Source organism: Pyricularia grisea, chromosome I (genome assembly GCF_004355905.1).
Source record: "Pyricularia grisea strain NI907 chromosome I, whole genome shotgun sequence".
Taxonomy (NCBI): domain Eukaryota; kingdom Fungi; phylum Ascomycota; class Sordariomycetes; order Magnaporthales; family Pyriculariaceae; genus Pyricularia; species Pyricularia grisea.
In genome coordinates this window covers 1052330-1068384 of record NC_044973.1, presented here as the reverse complement: position 1 = coordinate 1068384, position 16055 = coordinate 1052330, and the positions used below count along the sequence as shown (strand labels likewise).

The following is a 16055-nucleotide window of genomic DNA, read 5'->3' as shown; positions in this document are numbered from 1 at the left end:
TTGCCCATATGTGAGCCATCATCCACAATCTCGCCCTTCATTATGTCAATGGTATAGAAAAGTCGCTTTTGTGAGAAGCGGTCGTCGGAGAATTTTCGAATCTTGGTGTTATTATGGGCAGTCGGCTCCGAGGACTTATATTCCATATTTACCTCGCCCACGGGGATGATGAAGCCTCGAGCAGTTGATGAAACTGAACAAAGTACCAACTTGTTCTCAAATCCGAATAAAGTTCCCAAAGATTGGTCGGGGTCAATGTACATGCCTTTAAACTCCTTGGAGTATAATCTGGACGTTGTCGCATCGAACTCGAAAGAGAGGTTGAGGGAGGGCATATAGATGAAAATGCCTTTGGTTTCAGTGTCTAGACTGACACAAATCTTGGACTCGCATGCAACCCGGGTTACTTGCCGAGCGAGGATATCAATTGGGGATTTTCTGGGGTCTAACAGCACCTGGTTCTTCTGTGATATCTCCCAATCACCATATCTGCCTTGCTTTTTGGCTTTCCAGAGGCCCATCGAAGACATCCATCGGTGAGCATTAGGTCGAAACTCAAGGACTAGATCTTGCCAGTCGTACCAATGGAAATGGTCCACAATAAGATTGGAGGGTAAAGCTGAAGCATTCTCCACCTGGTCTGGCGGGATGTACTCGAAGCAACGGCCATCATCCTGTCTCACTGCAAGTATCCTCAAGTGTGTTGATGCATCGCGTGCAGAATTTCTGAGTGCAAAGTGCAGGATGTATCCAAAGTACGCTGATGAAGTGCTATGAGTAAAATCTAGGCGTTCGGATGGCCTGACCTGAGCGTCCCAGGAGCCCAGGAGCCTTTTGTAGTTGCAATGAGAGACAATCTCTTGAGGAAGGTAGGTGAAAGGCTGTCCGTCAAGCAACAGATGTCCAGTCAGCAAGTTGAAGGAGATAGTCAATAGCTTTTCGATGCTTGCGCTGGGGGACCCTGTTATCTGGAGTATGTGAGCTCTGCCACGGCCATTCTCGGGTTTCCAGGTACCATGCTCCTGGAAACCAGGGCTTATATAGGCAGCAACTTTGGAGAGAATGCCAGAGTGCTTCTCGGCGGCCTGCAAAACTAGGCCGAGAGACCGATGTGACAGGCGCTCCCAACGTTTTATCTGCAGCCGCTTCAGCCAAGGCATGTTTGGCTTTTTAGTCAGGTACTGGCGTATACACGCAGAGCAATGAATGAACGTCTCTAACAACTCGGGGGCTTGTAGAAGATCTTTCAAGACCTCATTCTCTAGATCGAATGTGGAATTGCAAGCGAGTAACATGGCAAAAGTCCGGTTACGCAGAGCAGATTGTGCAGAGTGCCCGCCCTCCAATCCTTCAGCTGTGACATGAGCCTCTTGTGCAGCCAGTCCATGCCACGTTTGCTTCGCAATCTCTCTCAACTGTGCCAGTGTGTCAAGACACTGAGATTTTACTGTCTCAGAATCTGAAAGCGAAAGGAGCCGGCAGGTAAGGCTTGCCAAGGTGAATATGGCAGTGCTTTGCTCGCCGGAACACTTGAGGCGTTCCGCGCAGTCCTGCAAAGTTGCGCTGAGCTCATGAGCAAAGCTCTCGTTGAGAAGTATGCTGTGAGCCTCTCGGTATTGTTCAGTTGACCGAACAGTGTCTAGACTGTTCGTACCAGGCCGCAGGATATTTCCATCAGAAGCAATACCGTCTTCTTGCTTTATCTCGCCTGGCGGCATGAAAATGTCGCTTTGTTCCTCTTCGTCTGTGTCTGAGCTATATAACATTGGTCCAGCTTCGTACACTGTCTGCAAGAAAAGAAAAGCAGTATAATCGTTGCTGATAGGAAGAGTTGACTCGCAAAGTGAAGCGAGTAAATTGGTCAACTGGATGCGAACTCCAGCTCGGAGGTGACCGAATGACTTAAAAGCACGACGGCCCATCTTCATAGGACAGTGACCTTGGCTGGCGATGACCTCGTTCGATGTATGGGACCAATGATTAATCCAAGGTTGTATTTCTTCAATTTTGCAGAGCTTGGCGTAGGAAAACTTGGGTGGTGGCCTGGGGGTGGCTTTGGTGTAAGCAGAAGTCCACATTGCGCTTCCTTTGTCAAAATACTCATAGTCGCGACTGTTCATTTCACAAATCTGGTTGAGAGCGCCGTTCACAGGCTTATACTCGTGGTCCACCAGATCCTTAATGTAGACAAACTCCTTCTGTCGGTCTCGGAGGTCTAGGAGACATTTCTTCATCGACCGCAGTTGAATTCGCGATTCTTTGCTGGTCACAACCGTATGCTGCAAGTAAGGGCTGAATGTGGAGGCCAACAGCCATGTCGCTTCGTCATCTCTCTGGCTCTCTCCCTCTTCTCCGGAATACTCTTTGTCATCTGGACGTGTGTTATCTTCATCTGTATACTCCTCCTCACGAAGAGTTCCAGGTAACGGAGGTGTGGGCTGACATGCGCTGCGGGTGTCAACCATTATGGAAATATAGAGGTTGGCCCATCGAACGAAGGCTGATGGCGCTTGTGCCCAAAAGAGTATGGATTTGACCTTGTCTTCGTTATCAGGCAATGCATGCTCAACGACGCTGATGCGCAGCGAATCGGCCAGCTTTTTGTTTGCGCAAGCTGAACAGTCCTCATCGCAGTCGTTTTCTTCATGTCCCCAGTTCTTCGTCACGGCTCTTCGCTGATGTGGTTCGGCAGCTAGTGCCCTCAGATCACGATACTGTTTCGCTAGAGAGTCCAGCCTTTCCAATTGCTCATTCTTCGTCTCTAAAAATCTTTGATCAAGGTTCTTCTTGATTCTCCTGAACGCTCTGCCCTTATTGACAAAAGTATTGCTCGGGTTGATAGACTCGTCATAAAATCGCACTGCGAACGAGTTGGAGCTGCCACAAGAGCCAAAAAGTGGCGTTTTGTCTTCCTTGGCTTGGTGTTTGCGGTTCGCTATGTACTGCTCGACAGCATTGGCGCGCATGAGTAGTTCCCGTGTCGGGAGGAGAAGCGTCGAAGTGACGTCAGCAGGGAATGGGATTGCATGCTCGGACAAGAATGTGAACACGCTGGTGGTTATCATGTCGCAAGAAACCCATAGCTCAAGCAACACCAGATGCATCAACGACTCAAGCTCTGGGTTTCCAAGGTAGAGGTGCTTGGTCTTCTCACGGTACTTGTCAAAAAAGCTGCAAATTTTGAGGCAAGAGGGTTGCTTGCCAAGATTTATGTGAGTCCATTGAAAAAGATGCGCAGCAATCCAAGCCTCAACCTCCGCAAGATCGTAGATTCCACCTGCATTTATCGGTCGAATTTCCAGTGCTGGCAACTGTGATGGACTGCTAGGGAGGCGGTGGAGCGTGCCTTGATGCCGTGAGAGGTTTCCACTCAAAAACTTGGCTTTGGAGGCCTGAGCTGATGACTCTCGCCTGGAAAAGTCGATGTACTTGTCAAGTGTCTCAAGGGAATGCGAAGAGACAGACGCTAGTACTTTGGCATCGGAGATATCGATCGGTGCTATGGTGAACCTCTCGGCAAGTCTTCGCTTCTCGGCTTGTTGAATCTCGTCCCATTGTTGATCTTGCAACTCTTGGGCACCCTTCAACACGTCGAAAACTGTGCCCAGCCAGAAGGTCTCTGCTCCAGGTTTGAGCTTGCGAATTCTCTGGTCGATTTTGCACCTTGCGCAGTAGATCAAATATGGTCGGATCTCGGGAGCGTAGTCAAGCGCTCTTGCTAGTACTTGTGTCATGAAGCAAACCATCACAGACTTGTAGAGTGACGGGGTTCTCTGAGGGTGGGACCCGTCCAGTGTGAGCTGGAGGGAGACGCGGAGAAAAAGCCACAGCGCAGAACGTTCCTAAACTTCTGAACTTTGCCTGGTGGCTTCCTCCCGTGTCCTCTTGGTGATTTTACGTGTCTCTTTCTTGGTTCCACCCGAGCCTCCAATGATACCTGTTATCATTCGTGTGACCATCATCGGGTCGGCGGAGTCTCTTATAAGAGTGTTTGGATGTGGCTCTATGTCTAGTCCTGAGAGAAGGCTCGCGAAGGGCTTGCAAAAGCTTTCATCTGTCACAATTGACGCATCCAATGCGATCGCAATATTGGGGAATGTCCGGACCAGGTGGCCCTTGCAGGCTACAATATCCGCCCGACACGGCGTGAGCTCGAACGACTCGAAGATGACCTCATTACCATCCCGGCGTAGTAGCAGACCGGCATTCTGAGCACGGATGTGAAAGGCTAGGACATCTATCTTGGGTTAGTGCGTGACGAATTTGAATGCATATGCCAAGCGCTACTTACCACCATGTCGGAGGCTCTTTATCTTGTTCGTTGCCACATCTGCGTCCAGGACCTCCTCTTTGTGATACATCTGTCTCATGTTGTCGATCATTGCGATGCTTGTCTTGACTTCTGGCAGACTGTCGGCCTTGGGAAAGGCTTTGAGACAGATGCTGACTTGACGAAGGAGGTCATCTCGGGTGAAAATGTTAGGGTCGCCAGCAATTGTTTCTGGATTTGGTGGAAGAAACACATGATCGAGCTGGAAGCGAATGGACCTCAACAGAGGATAATCTTTTGGTGCTTCATCTTGAACTGGCACTTTGGGTTCACCCTCAGGCATGGTGACTGCTTCGTTGGTGTCTGCATCAGTGTCAGCAACCCTAGCATTGGCGGCGTCGGGTCCTGCGTTCTCGATGTCCGGAGCCATTCTTGTGAGAAAGAACTGAGTGAGTAAGGAGGAACTTCTTGGACACAGTAGTTCCAGTGAGGTTGATTTGAAAGTAATAAGAATCACGGCCGTGTAGTTTGGAAGAGAGTTGATCAAGTATAGTTGAAGTAGTTGCCAAACAGGCTTGCTTTGAGCAAAAAGTGAGAAAGAAGTGAGAGAACTCAATGGTTTAATAGTATCAAAATGGGGAATGAGGGTGGTTTCAGAAGAACTGCTTCTGATTCGAGGCAAGAGTGAAGATCAGATGATGATTTAGTGTCGACTAGACGTTGCCTAGATGAATTACTTGGAATAGCCAAATATTCCCGTAGCCCAGAGAGAAAGAGCAAGACTTTTTGCTGTTAGACCTTTTTGGGATATCGTGAAGTTGAGAATAGCTTGCTGTCCTCTTCAAAAGCTAGATGAGGAATGTGAGAATGTAAGTATGTTGAGACAAATGAAGCTGAGAACACTTGAAAAGTTTCGCTCAGCTGGAAAAGTAATGAGAAGCATGTGAAAGAATGAAGCTGATGAATGTATTTGGGAGCTTTGATCCTGAATGTTTTATATCAATGGGTAAATGATAAATGAACTGGTAATGGTTGGCGAAAAAGTGACGTTGAAGATTTGAAATGCTGTTGTTGTGGCATCGATATCTCATTATTGAGAATTTCAGATGTCCTTGATCACGCCCCACACCCTCCACTGAATCTCAATTGTGGGTCTACTGATAGTGGGGCATCAAATTTGGTCTTGATTCCAATAGCAGTTTCACGTGATGAACCTCATTCTACTCTCGCTCACTGTTTTCTCCATCGTGGACTTTTATTTCAATTTTTTTCTCTGACGGTCACACTGCGGCAGGCGACAGCGCCACCAATAAATATACAATGTTGAATGCTTGGCAGCAACACGGAATGCAAGCACCCACGAAAAGACGAAAACAAATTTCTTCAGCACCATGTCAGCTCAACCAAGACGCGCTCGGATGCAAAACACGGGACGGACTCCCTGGTTGAGCGAAACAGCGGCAGAAAGGTTGCCATTCGTGCAATTAGGAGAAGCAGCATCTTTTGCTCGGAAGTTGTCAAGCGCGATGCGAGACTAGAGCAGCGCGGAGAGAACAGCCTGCAGCTGGGATTGAAGAGGGAAATGGCTTTCAAGATAGTTGAGCACCCGCCCAGGAAGGAGAGGTTACAGTTAGAACTACTCCCAGTACCAGAGCAGTTTTTCAGTGTACTGGTGGTGGATGGCAAGTGCCACGTCAAGTAAGCAATTTGGAGGTGGAACACCACAGCAAACAAGCAACTCCACCCAAGCCCCACCAAGCTTATTTTCCCCAACCGAGCGCTGATAATTGCCGTCCTTGCCGTCCAGTCTCTTCTTGTCTTTGACAACCGAATGTTTGTTTGCCTTTGTTTCCCTTACCATGAAGACATATGTCGGATGCTGCAGCCGGTAGTGACCGGAGTACCTCGAGCTTTTCTATGTTTGTCTTTGGGTGATCGGAAGCCGACCCCTTTTGTTTGCAGGAGAGCACATCGCCATTCATTCGTCACTGTTACTCGGCAATTGAGTGTCGCCACCAACCTTTTTGTTCCTCCTTCGCTTTGTCTTTTTTTCTTTCTCCGGACAAGTTTTACATAATCATCAAAACCTTGTTAATCACCCTGGATTCGAGGCTGCAGCTTAATTCCACACCGTCTTCGTCTCCTCCAGTAAAAGCCAGGCACAACAAGTGTTGAGCACCAATGCGGTATCCATGAGTCGATCCGGGTCTCGACCGCGTTAGATGCTTTTCTAGGGCCCGTGGTAGAAACAATCATCAGCAAGCCACGCCCCATCGAGGCGCCCCCTTGATGCGGGGGAGGATAGACCACCTGACTTACTTTGATGCCAGCGATTAGAATGGACCGGAGAAAGTTTGCTAGTTGCGCTCAATGTTTTGCTCAGTCAGTTAATATCCAGGGTCAGGCACCTACTAATGACACCAATATCGAAATTTTTGATTGCCTGCAAGTTCCCAACCGCAGAAAGCGGCAGATCACTTCCACATTTACCCATTCTGAAGTTGTCCTGTCAATCCCGATGTCATTCTTTTTTTGACATCTGGTGAACAAGGTCTTCCCTGCTGGCCAATGTTATCTCTAATTTCCCTTGCACAGCGACCTGCCACGCGCCGGCAGCACTGCGACGTGCCACAAGGCAATGATCATCATTCCAAATGACCTGCTTTCCCTTCCTGGACTTGAAAGACCTTGATAACGCCAACAAGTGCACGACCTGCACAACACCGATATTGGAAAGAACATCCGCCACTCCATCCCAGGGCCGTTGCAAAGGTGCCTCTAGGAGTGTAAAGCTGGGGCCTCCCATCAGAACGAGACACTGGTCTCAGCGACACGCCTTCGTGTTCAAGTCAAGTCCCCTGCACGTATTCTGTGCCGGAGATACAACCACTCTACTCAAGGCGATGATCCGCCTTCCCAGCGGGCTACACAAAGACATTATCAACTAATTTGCTACTGATAGACGCGAAGGCCGTCTCTCGAAACTTTGCCTGGTCAAGGTATCCCGAGAGGTCGATACTCTTTGGGGGGTATTAATGTGATCCGTTGATCAAGGCGAGCAGAAGGGTGCAAAGTTCGCCACGTCCCTCAAGAGACCATCAAGGACAAATGTTCCCGAGTCTTCCTTGGCTCTTCGTCCTTCACCGCAATTGTATTGCTCGATCCCGATGCGGGTTAAATGAGAAAGGCCAGCTTCAATCTGACGCCTGTAACCTGTGTCACCACACACTCGAGGACACGGGGTCCACGGCTGCCCGCTTCACACGCACATCGGCGCCCAGCGAAGTGAATAGAGAACCAGCAGGGCGTACCCGTTGGAGCACCACCGTTCTTCTCTCCACACATTTTCTCGCCCGCTTTTCCTGTCCTTCCGCCCTCACCACTTGGCGTGACCGCCCACGTCGCCCGCCATTATCGTTTCCTTTCATTTTTGTTCTGTTTGGTACTCACACAACAAGTATAGCAACGGCAGGAATATCGAACAAGTCACCTGCGGTGCGTTGCTCGAGCACACTGAGCTTGACCTGACAAACCAGGTCACGATTTCTCGACAGCTGCATCGACATCGCCGTCCAACAAATCATCGATAGGCTACTACTTTTGACGACTGATGCAAGCTGCCAGTATTAGGCGAGGAAGTCCCGTCTCGGCAAGCTGAATTTAGAGCTCCAGTTTGTTTTCAAGACGGGTATGTATTGTTTTCCCAGGCGTTTTCGCGGACCTGCGTTGAGTTGCAAGGGGCTGCACACCCTCTCAACCAACCATCCCACCATTTGGGATCCGCTAACCGACGCCTCTCTTTTACTTCCGGACACTAGCCTCCCCCCTGCACGTGGCGCCGTTGACGAAGTGTCTTCTCTTCCCCTTCCCGATAACCAACAGGGTTGAATCAAACGGCCGAACGACAAAGCACACGAGATTAATCAACTCCGTCATTGCTTGGCCTGGTCAACCACGGCCGACCAGTCACCTTGCATTGCCTGCGCTTGCCCAATACGGCGCCGAGTAGTGATTTCGGGACACATCCCTGTCAACTTATCCCGACAAAAGATCAAGCATTCATGAGCGAAGCGGACTCGAGCCAGCCCCCACTCCACCTCCCCCAGGTTTGAAGCTTACCACCCGTCGACGATCGCACCCCAGTATTAGCTCCTCCACACAAGCGCAGTCTTCACCGGAAGCATTCTGCAACTCAGACGCCCGATTACTACGCAACCATCAGAGCAGCACACCACTACCCACGCCGCACCCACACCTTTTGTGTGGTTGTTGCTCTCCATCCTAGATTAATCCTAGCTTTCTTTCAGCCCCAACCGTTCCCACCCCGCGCCGCCGTCTAAATCGGGCACAGGAACGAGCCCTGCCAACTATTCGTGGGCCTTATATCGTTTATCGGTATATATCACCAGCCCACACACCCGAAGTCGTATTTTTGTTTCCCTCCGCCCCTTTTTCACCATGGAAGTTTTCAACCCCATCTCGGGGCAGCGCGAAACTGCGGCGGACTCGACAATGATGGCGTTTGACAAAGACCAACGATACATACTGTCGACGTTGGAGAGGGTGGGTGGGGCGCTGTCGTTGATCGGTGTGTCGATGATTTTTGTGACTTTCTACGCCTCGAAACGAATCAGAACGGTACCGAATACATTCATCTTGTTTGCGTCGATTGCCAATGTCGGCGCTTGCGTTGCCAGTCTGATCGCCTTGGAGGGCATTGAGCAAGGCGAGACTTCACCGCTGTGCCAGACCCAGGCTTTTCTGTTTGAGATGTAAGTGCTTGCTAGCTTGACTCGGCTTGCTGATGAAGCGAATTGCATCAAATCTGGGCAGCAGTGATCCTAACATATTCATGTTGATACGATATTAGGTTCATGCAGTCTGACCCCTGGTGGTCTTTTGCGATGGCCATCAACGTCTACCTGGTCTTCTTTTGGTCCACAAACCCAACTAGCTTTCGCAAGCATCTATGGATATACTGTGCGATTTGCTTTGGTGTGCCAGCTGTGCCTGCTTTCATATGCTTGTTTTACAGGCCCGGCGGCGCTTACATCTATGGCGATGCGATCGTGAGTAGCTCTATCTTCGCTGTCAATGACGACTAAAATTTGCTAACTGATGTCTTGAATACAGCTGTGGTGCTGGATTGACAACAATTTCAACCAACTCCGCATCTGGACTTACTACCTCCCAATATGGGTTTGCATCTTTCTCTCAGCAGTCATATACGTGGCCGTGGGCTACCAGGTCTTTCATCAACGCAACCAGCTGCGCAACCTGACGCTCAGCAACCCTGGCAAGGAGACATCTACATCCGACGTACGTGACTCTGCTGAGAAGGTAAGCTGGTTCTTGTCTCATACATTTTTATCGGACGGGCCGTCCCATCGGCTGGCAGCTTTGACAGCACTAGCCTGGTCTTAGCTTCGATGGATGAAGCCGGTTCGGTGCACCGACATCATGCTAAAATAAACTTCACCTAGAACCTGACCGGACATGGAAGCTACTACGGCACGGTGACCACCGAAGTCCAGGTCACCAGCGTGGATCACTGCTGTGACGCGCACACAACACACTCGATCACGCCACCCCCGACACCGCCCAACAACTGGAACTCAAACTCAAACACAACCTTGACTCCACCACCCTGCTATCATCCGTGGGTCAGCACAGCGACCTTTCCCTTTGACCTCGAGGCCTGCAATGGCAGCGGGCCCTCCCAAACAAATGTCAACGCCAGTGATAATCAGGACAACGTTGCAAACTCTGAATCTTTGCCACGACCCTTGAGCCCTTGCGGCAACCCAAACTGCCACTATGCAAACATCCCAAACGCCATTTTCCCAATACCGCCACCCGCATCTCCCACCACCAAGAGACAAGCAACGGCTTCTAGCGCGGCAACCCACAGAAGTAACCCTCCTTCGCAACCTCAAACCTACTCCACGACCTCAGTCATCACCGCCTCACATCGTCCGCAAAGACGCAGCACGTCACGTCCCTCGGTGCTCACTCGTGTCCAGTCTTCGGGCCACCGCTTCACAGCCAAGCTCCGCCACATGGACCCCGTCAAACTTGCATACCTGCGGACGTCGTTTGTATTTGCCATCTCGGTGCTCGTCACCTGGACACCCAGCAGCATCAACCGCGTCTACAACCTCGTCTACCCGGAGCAGGCCTCGTACGGTCTGAACCTGGCTAGCGCCGCCGTCCTGCCGCTGCAGGGCGTCTGGAACGCGGTCATCTACTTCTCCACCAGCCACAAGATCCTGCGCGAGGAGCTCGAGGTGGCTTCGTCGCGCCGCCCGGTCCTCCGCAGGGTGCTCACCTTCTTCCGCATCATCGATTCAAACAGCGTCCATCTTGTCGGCGTCGACGGCGGTTCCTTGGATCGCGCTCGGTCCGCCGGTGTCATGTCTGGGTCGACAGCCTGCCACGGCGGCCCGGGCGGAGCTGTCCCTGCCGTAGCCGGCAACCCGGGATTCGAGAGGACGGCGACGCGAGGCGGCAGACTGTCGCGGCACTTTAGCGCTGATGCCGTCGAGCTGAGCATTCGAAACCCCCGCATCGGTAGTAATGTGCGGGTGCAGAAGGGTGGTCAGTTGGACATTAGTTTATGATGATGGATGATGATAACGTGTGTCTGCTTTTTTCTTGGGAAGCGTGCAGCGGGAGTTTTGGTTTCTTTTTTGTTGTATCCCAAACGTCCGGTGCCGATGAGGTCTTTTTCTACTCGCCCTTTTCTTCTTCTGGTGTTTGCTTGGTTTGACTCCAAGCACGATTTTGAACCCTTTTTTTCTTTGGCGAAAACAAAAGTTGCACACACACTACATAATCTTGATTTCTATTTCTTTCATCATGTAAAGTAGCTTACTTGGATACAGTACAAGATCAAGGCCCCTAGAGGGGAATATAGTACAAATTACTGACTGAACGTTTGGATATATGCACCATCCAAGCAATTAGTCTCTGCAGACACATCGTGAAGCTTGCTATTTACCTTCGGTGATGGCCAACCAGCGTAGAATGCCAAGACGGCAAAAAACTTGGCTGGGTAGCGGCGGTCGATGCCCCGCTGGGATCTATCATTTTACCGCGCGTTCCTGCCAAAAACTAGTCTTTGCTCTTTTCTTTTTTGTCCATCTCTTTCTTCTTTGTTCAATATGGCACAAGCCAACGCCGACAATGATCTCATCATCATCAAATCCCCTCACAAGGCAGCGTGGACTACAAACGCAAAAGCCGATGCAGACGATCTGAACAGCGACGACGGTTGGCGCACCACAGCATACGACAAATCTGTCGGGAGTTCGGGGCCTGCTTCGCGGTCATGTTCGGCATTCCCCGCCATCTTCATTCTAGGCTGCACTATTATTATTACTATTAGTTATTTTTTTGGCTATTCTCGAGTACAAAGCCGATGCTGCCGGCGGCGACGCACGTAAGCCGATCATCGATCATGACTGGACTGTGCACATGTGTCAAAGTCTGACTGTGTTTGAAAATGCTGACATGTCAAGGTAGCATCGACACACCCTCAGTCCTTCGTCAAGCGTAATAATTAAGCCTTGTCATTGCCGCGAATGGCGCAAGCTGTTTCGTGGGGGAGGGGAAGAAGGTCCGTCGCTATACGTTGCCTGCATGACCCAGGACGCCATCGCTTTTGCATGGAAGAGGAACAGCCTATGATGAGTTTTGCATGTGAACTTAACCACATTTTCCAAAAATAGTATATTCTCATCAAAAATGTCGCGCCTTTTAACCAGTACAAATGATCCCACACCCAGAAATCACCACCGCACTGGGAGCCATTTTTTCTTGACATGAAGCTCCCGCTTCATTGCCGCCTTCGAATACCACCTATGCCTGCACTACGGCTGCTCGGGCGCTATCCCTTACTGGGATTTGGCACTGGACATGCAGTCGCTGCCGTCGTCGCCCGTTCTGTGCCGAATGACAAAGATTTGGTGGTGATGCAAATCCCCCGGCGCCTCCCTGACCGTAGGGAGCGGGCGCAGCGTGACTGATGATGCCTTTGCGGGGCTTGAAGCCGATGTTCTCGTGCAAGTGACGCTAACCTCATTGCCTGTCGCCGCGCTTCCCCTGAGGATTGATTCGCAGACTGCTTCGCGTCCGCGAAGATGGAGACGGTCTTTGTTGAGGCAGGTACGAGTGCTTCAAAGTCGCACTGGAGAAGGTGCACGATGTCATACCGCTTGCCATCCGGGGAATTTTGTCTACTTTGTCACCGGAAGATAGGGCCTTCCCGTGTGTTGTCACCCGTTCCTTCTTCCAATAGAGAGTACATGTCAAACCGAGGTTATTGCTGCTACGTGGTTTGTCTGGCCAGGCGACAAGAAATGCCGATAGGAATAACCCATTTGTTTACCTACATACCGAAGGATTCCTGTATCGATTCGGAAGGCTACACCGGACAGCTCAGCAATGTACCCACGACACTCACATTCTGGCCGCTGGAGAAGATCATCCATGGTATGGGTACAGAAGAATGCAAGGTGTGCACAAGTGCATGTATATCAATATTCATCAACGTCTTTATTCCCCGATCCTAGTTGAAAAGAATCCCAAAACAATAAAACGGTACAGAAAACCCATAGACGAGCACCAGAACCAGTCAACTCCGACAGCCCAGATATACCACAGAGAAGAAAACCCCAAACCAAACCGAACCAAACACCAGACGTTGAGTACAAACCACTGTCCAACCAATCAAATCAAATCCTCATCCAAACCTCGCCAGCCTTACAATCAAATCACCAGAGCTCCCAAAGAGATAAAAGTTCCGCGGGCTTGATGGAAACATTATCCAAGTCGGCCTTGCGCAAGTCATTGTCGGTATCCTCGGGTCCAGTCTCGAGCAGCTTCCTCGGTCCAGGGTTGATGTCGCTCGCGTTGATGGGGAGGGACATCATGTTGGCAACTCCCTCGATGACGTCCAACACCAAATGATGGAGCACGTCATCCTCGATGATAAAGTCCGCCATAACGTTAAAATCGACCGACAACCTTCGCTGGAGCGCAATTCTCGCCCTCATCGCCCTCTCCGGGTTGGTGACGCCCGGATCGGTCTCCTCGTCCTCGCCGGCTCCGCTGGCAGTTGCTGCGATGATTAAATCTCTGACGATTGGTCGGCGCCGGCCGCCGTAGATGGCCGTCCTCATCGCAAAAAACATGTGCAGGACATCCTCGAATATGACGGTGGCATGGTACCACGTCTCGGTGCAGAACCTGTTGATCTCCATGACGAATGTGGCGAATCCGGTGGATAGATGTCGGGCTTCGATGGTGGCGTAGGGAAAGGTCCTGGCGAAGGCGATGGCGTCGTCCAGGAGCTGGTGGAGGTGGCCCATGTCCTCAGGGATGACGCCGGACTCGACGGGAATGAGGTAGCCCATGTTCTCAGTGATAAAATCGGACTCGGCGGGAATTTCTACCTCCCCATCGACCTCGTAATCTTGGAGCAGCATGTGCGAGAGTGCAATTTCCATCACCTTGGGTAAGAGCTTGCATCGGGAATTTAAAAGCGGCGATTCCTCGATCCGGAGGGCGATCTCGTCGAGCCTTGAAGTGGGGCACCATTCCGCATCCCATGATGGCGGCGGTGGTTCGGCCGTGTACTTGGGGAGCTCCGTCTTGCAGATGTCGTTGATCATCTCGTGCTGGTACAGGATGGCCGAAACTCCACGCATGGTGACTCTGGCGTTGCACATGGCCTGGCTCATCGCGCTGCTGAAAAAGTCGTCTGGGCGATCTCCGATGAGTCGATCCATCGCTTGGTCCAGTAGCTGGCCAGTCTCGTGCGTATCGTAACCGCTGTAGAATGGTAGGACGAATGATGGCGAGCTCTCGACCGGTGGGTTGCCGCGGGTATACTTGGCCGATGGGTGGCGTAGGATCGCTTTGGAAATCTTCAGTATCGTGTTCACCCAATATTCATTGGATGGCAGGCGCTCGATTTTTCGAAACTCGGGTCTTTCGGGTCTGATGGTACCGGTCTCCTCGTAGTCGATCTTGCGGGTGAAGAATGGTGGCAGGCAAAGTTCCTGGACGCGCTTGTAAACCGTATGGTTCTCTATACTCGCGCATCGAGACGCGTTTGGTCCGTAGAGTGTACCATTGCCGATACTTGTGCTCTGTTGGGAATCGGCGGGCTCCGAATTACCCTCCAGCAAATAAAGTAGATGCTCCATTGCTTGCGAAGAAACTGGAGAACTGGAAAGGTGTATGTCTTGAATCAAAGTCAAGGTAGGTAGGTTACTCAAAAGAGGCAAAAGTTGTGCAGTATAACAGTTTCTGGAGTCTGGCAACTTGGACAGAGCTTTGCTAAAGAGTTATGTTCGAGAGATGAAGTGAGGGAAAATTGAGAATGCGAAAAAGGGCAGCCAGCGACTCCTTTATACCCACGAAAGAGGAGGCTGGGCAGTAGTTTGTTTACCTTGCACACGGGGATTAACTGCGTATGAGCATGGGAACTCGGTGTATAACCTGCAACTTTCCTGCAGCAGAGAAGTTAGTTAAATATCAATATTTGTATATCTGTGGCAAGCTTCCTTTCTTTCCAATTACAAGGGTTGACCGATGAATTAGTCTTCCTCGGTGTGGAGTGTGGTTTGCCCAACCAATGAGGTTGCTTGGACAATTTCTGGCTTCTTTCGACGTCAGTCGAGCTCGAACTGGCCAGGACCCAGCCCACATATGGCTGGAGCCTCGCGAGTACCAGTCCAAAATTTCATTCGATCATTTTTACAATGACGCAATATTTTGGTTTGCCTGTCACTTTCCCATCATGCACCTTCTGTCGAAAACCTTCAGCCTCGCGAGGCACAGTCAACCTTGGTTGAAGGTGGAATAACCTCGTCTGTCTAGAATACGATGCTTATGTGATGTGATCACCACTAAAATCGCCAGGCGGGTCTGACAGAGGAGACTAATAAATATGATGAGTGATCCCAAACTGAAAGCGGGAGAGATAGCGTTGGGCAAAGAATGTCGTCCCCGGCTCGGTCAGCGGAAGAGAGAGACAGCCCTTATGGCAGAGATAGTGCCTGTGGAAGCCGTATAATGCTGCAGAAGTACGACATCGGCACAACCCCCATCATCTACGTCAACCACTGCTGTGCCATTAATTCTACCTTTCTATGCCGACGCCGTAAACCTGGCTCCACCAACAGGGCAGGGTTGTGGATAAGTTGACGACACAAAGACAAGTGGGGCGCGTTCTCCTATACGGACTCCACCGCTCAGCAACCCTCACCTGACGAGTTTCTGCAGGCCAGCTCGCGCAAGGCTGGACTTGATTGCAGGTACAAGCAGGGGCAAACTTTACTTTCTCTCTCCGAAACTCAATGTCCCCTCAGGTGAACAGAACTGTAAATAAACAATTCTTAATTCTCGCATTACTTGCTTTATCCTCCCAGCGATGCAAATTACCAGCCACTTTTTTTCATCCACGAGACCAACAGATTGCCTTTTCCCCCACCAATCGTCACCTGACCAACGACACAACTGCTCCCAGCAGACTTCCACGCTCAGATTTTATACCTTCGCCATCCAATGGGAAGGGAAGGGCGGCCTCTCGCCGTTGCCTCGGATCCCGAACCAACCTATTGCCAGTAGCAGCTCGCAGTCTTTCGCAGTACAGGCTCATTGATCACGTGTCCCCGACTGTCCAAGCCCGTTATGAAGCGATTGGCAAAAAGCACATCGCGGAAAATCACGGCAACAGCTAGCCGTGGGACCCGGAAGAGAAGGTAGAGACGACATT

At 50.8% G+C, this 16055-nt stretch overlaps 4 protein-coding genes across 4 annotated transcripts; 2 read left to right on the top strand and 2 right to left on the bottom strand.

Moving 5' to 3' along the window:
• Positions 1 to 7319: 7319 nt before the first annotated feature.
• Positions 7320 to 7836, bottom strand: PgNI_05396 (uncharacterized protein; the record flags this gene model as incomplete). Its single annotated transcript, XM_031125428.1, is given in 3 exon segments — positions 7320 to 7483; positions 7536 to 7705; positions 7721 to 7836. The coding sequence occupies 3 exon segments, from the start codon at positions 7834 to 7836 to the stop codon at positions 7320 to 7322; spliced, it is 450 nt and encodes a 149-aa protein (XP_030982857.1).
• A 581-nt stretch (positions 7837 to 8417) lies between these two features.
• On the top strand, positions 8418 to 11243 carry PgNI_05395 (uncharacterized protein). The gene is made up of 4 exons (XM_031125427.1): positions 8418 to 9042; positions 9141 to 9339; positions 9404 to 9610; positions 9754 to 11243. The coding sequence occupies exons 1-4, from the start codon at positions 8729 to 8731 to the stop codon at positions 10888 to 10890; spliced, it is 1857 nt and encodes a 618-aa protein (XP_030983148.1). The 5' UTR covers positions 8418 to 8728; the 3' UTR covers positions 10891 to 11243.
• Positions 11244 to 11433: 190 nt separating this feature from the next.
• On the top strand, positions 11434 to 11984 carry PgNI_05394 (uncharacterized protein; the record flags this gene model as incomplete). The annotated part of the gene is made up of 3 exons (XM_031125426.1): positions 11434 to 11602; positions 11658 to 11711; positions 11795 to 11984. The coding sequence occupies 3 exons, from the start codon at positions 11434 to 11436 to the stop codon at positions 11833 to 11835; spliced, it is 264 nt and encodes an 87-aa protein (XP_030982856.1). The 3' UTR covers positions 11836 to 11984.
• A 1060-nt stretch (positions 11985 to 13044) lies between these two features.
• PgNI_05393 (uncharacterized protein) lies at positions 13045 to 14481 on the bottom strand (the record flags this gene model as incomplete). The annotated part of the gene is made up of 1 exon (XM_031125425.1): positions 13045 to 14481. The coding sequence occupies one exon, from the start codon at positions 14479 to 14481 to the stop codon at positions 13045 to 13047; it is 1437 nt and encodes a 478-aa protein (XP_030983147.1).
• Positions 14482 to 16055: the final 1574 nt, after the last annotated feature.

What these genes read in the sequence shown, in the direction of transcription:
- PgNI_05395 (XM_031125427.1), top strand. Translation starts at nt 8,729, where the DNA reads ATGGAAGTTTTCAACCCCATCTCGGGGCAGCGCGAAACTGCGGCGGAC. An exon ending in CAGGCTTTTCTGTTTGAGAT is followed by an intron (nt 9,043 to 9,140) that starts GTAAGTGCTTGC and finishes ATACGATATTAG; the next exon opens with GTTCATGCAGTCTGACCCCT. An exon ending in ACATCTATGGCGATGCGATC is followed by an intron (nt 9,340 to 9,403) that starts GTGAGTAGCTCT and finishes TCTTGAATACAG; the next exon opens with CTGTGGTGCTGGATTGACAA.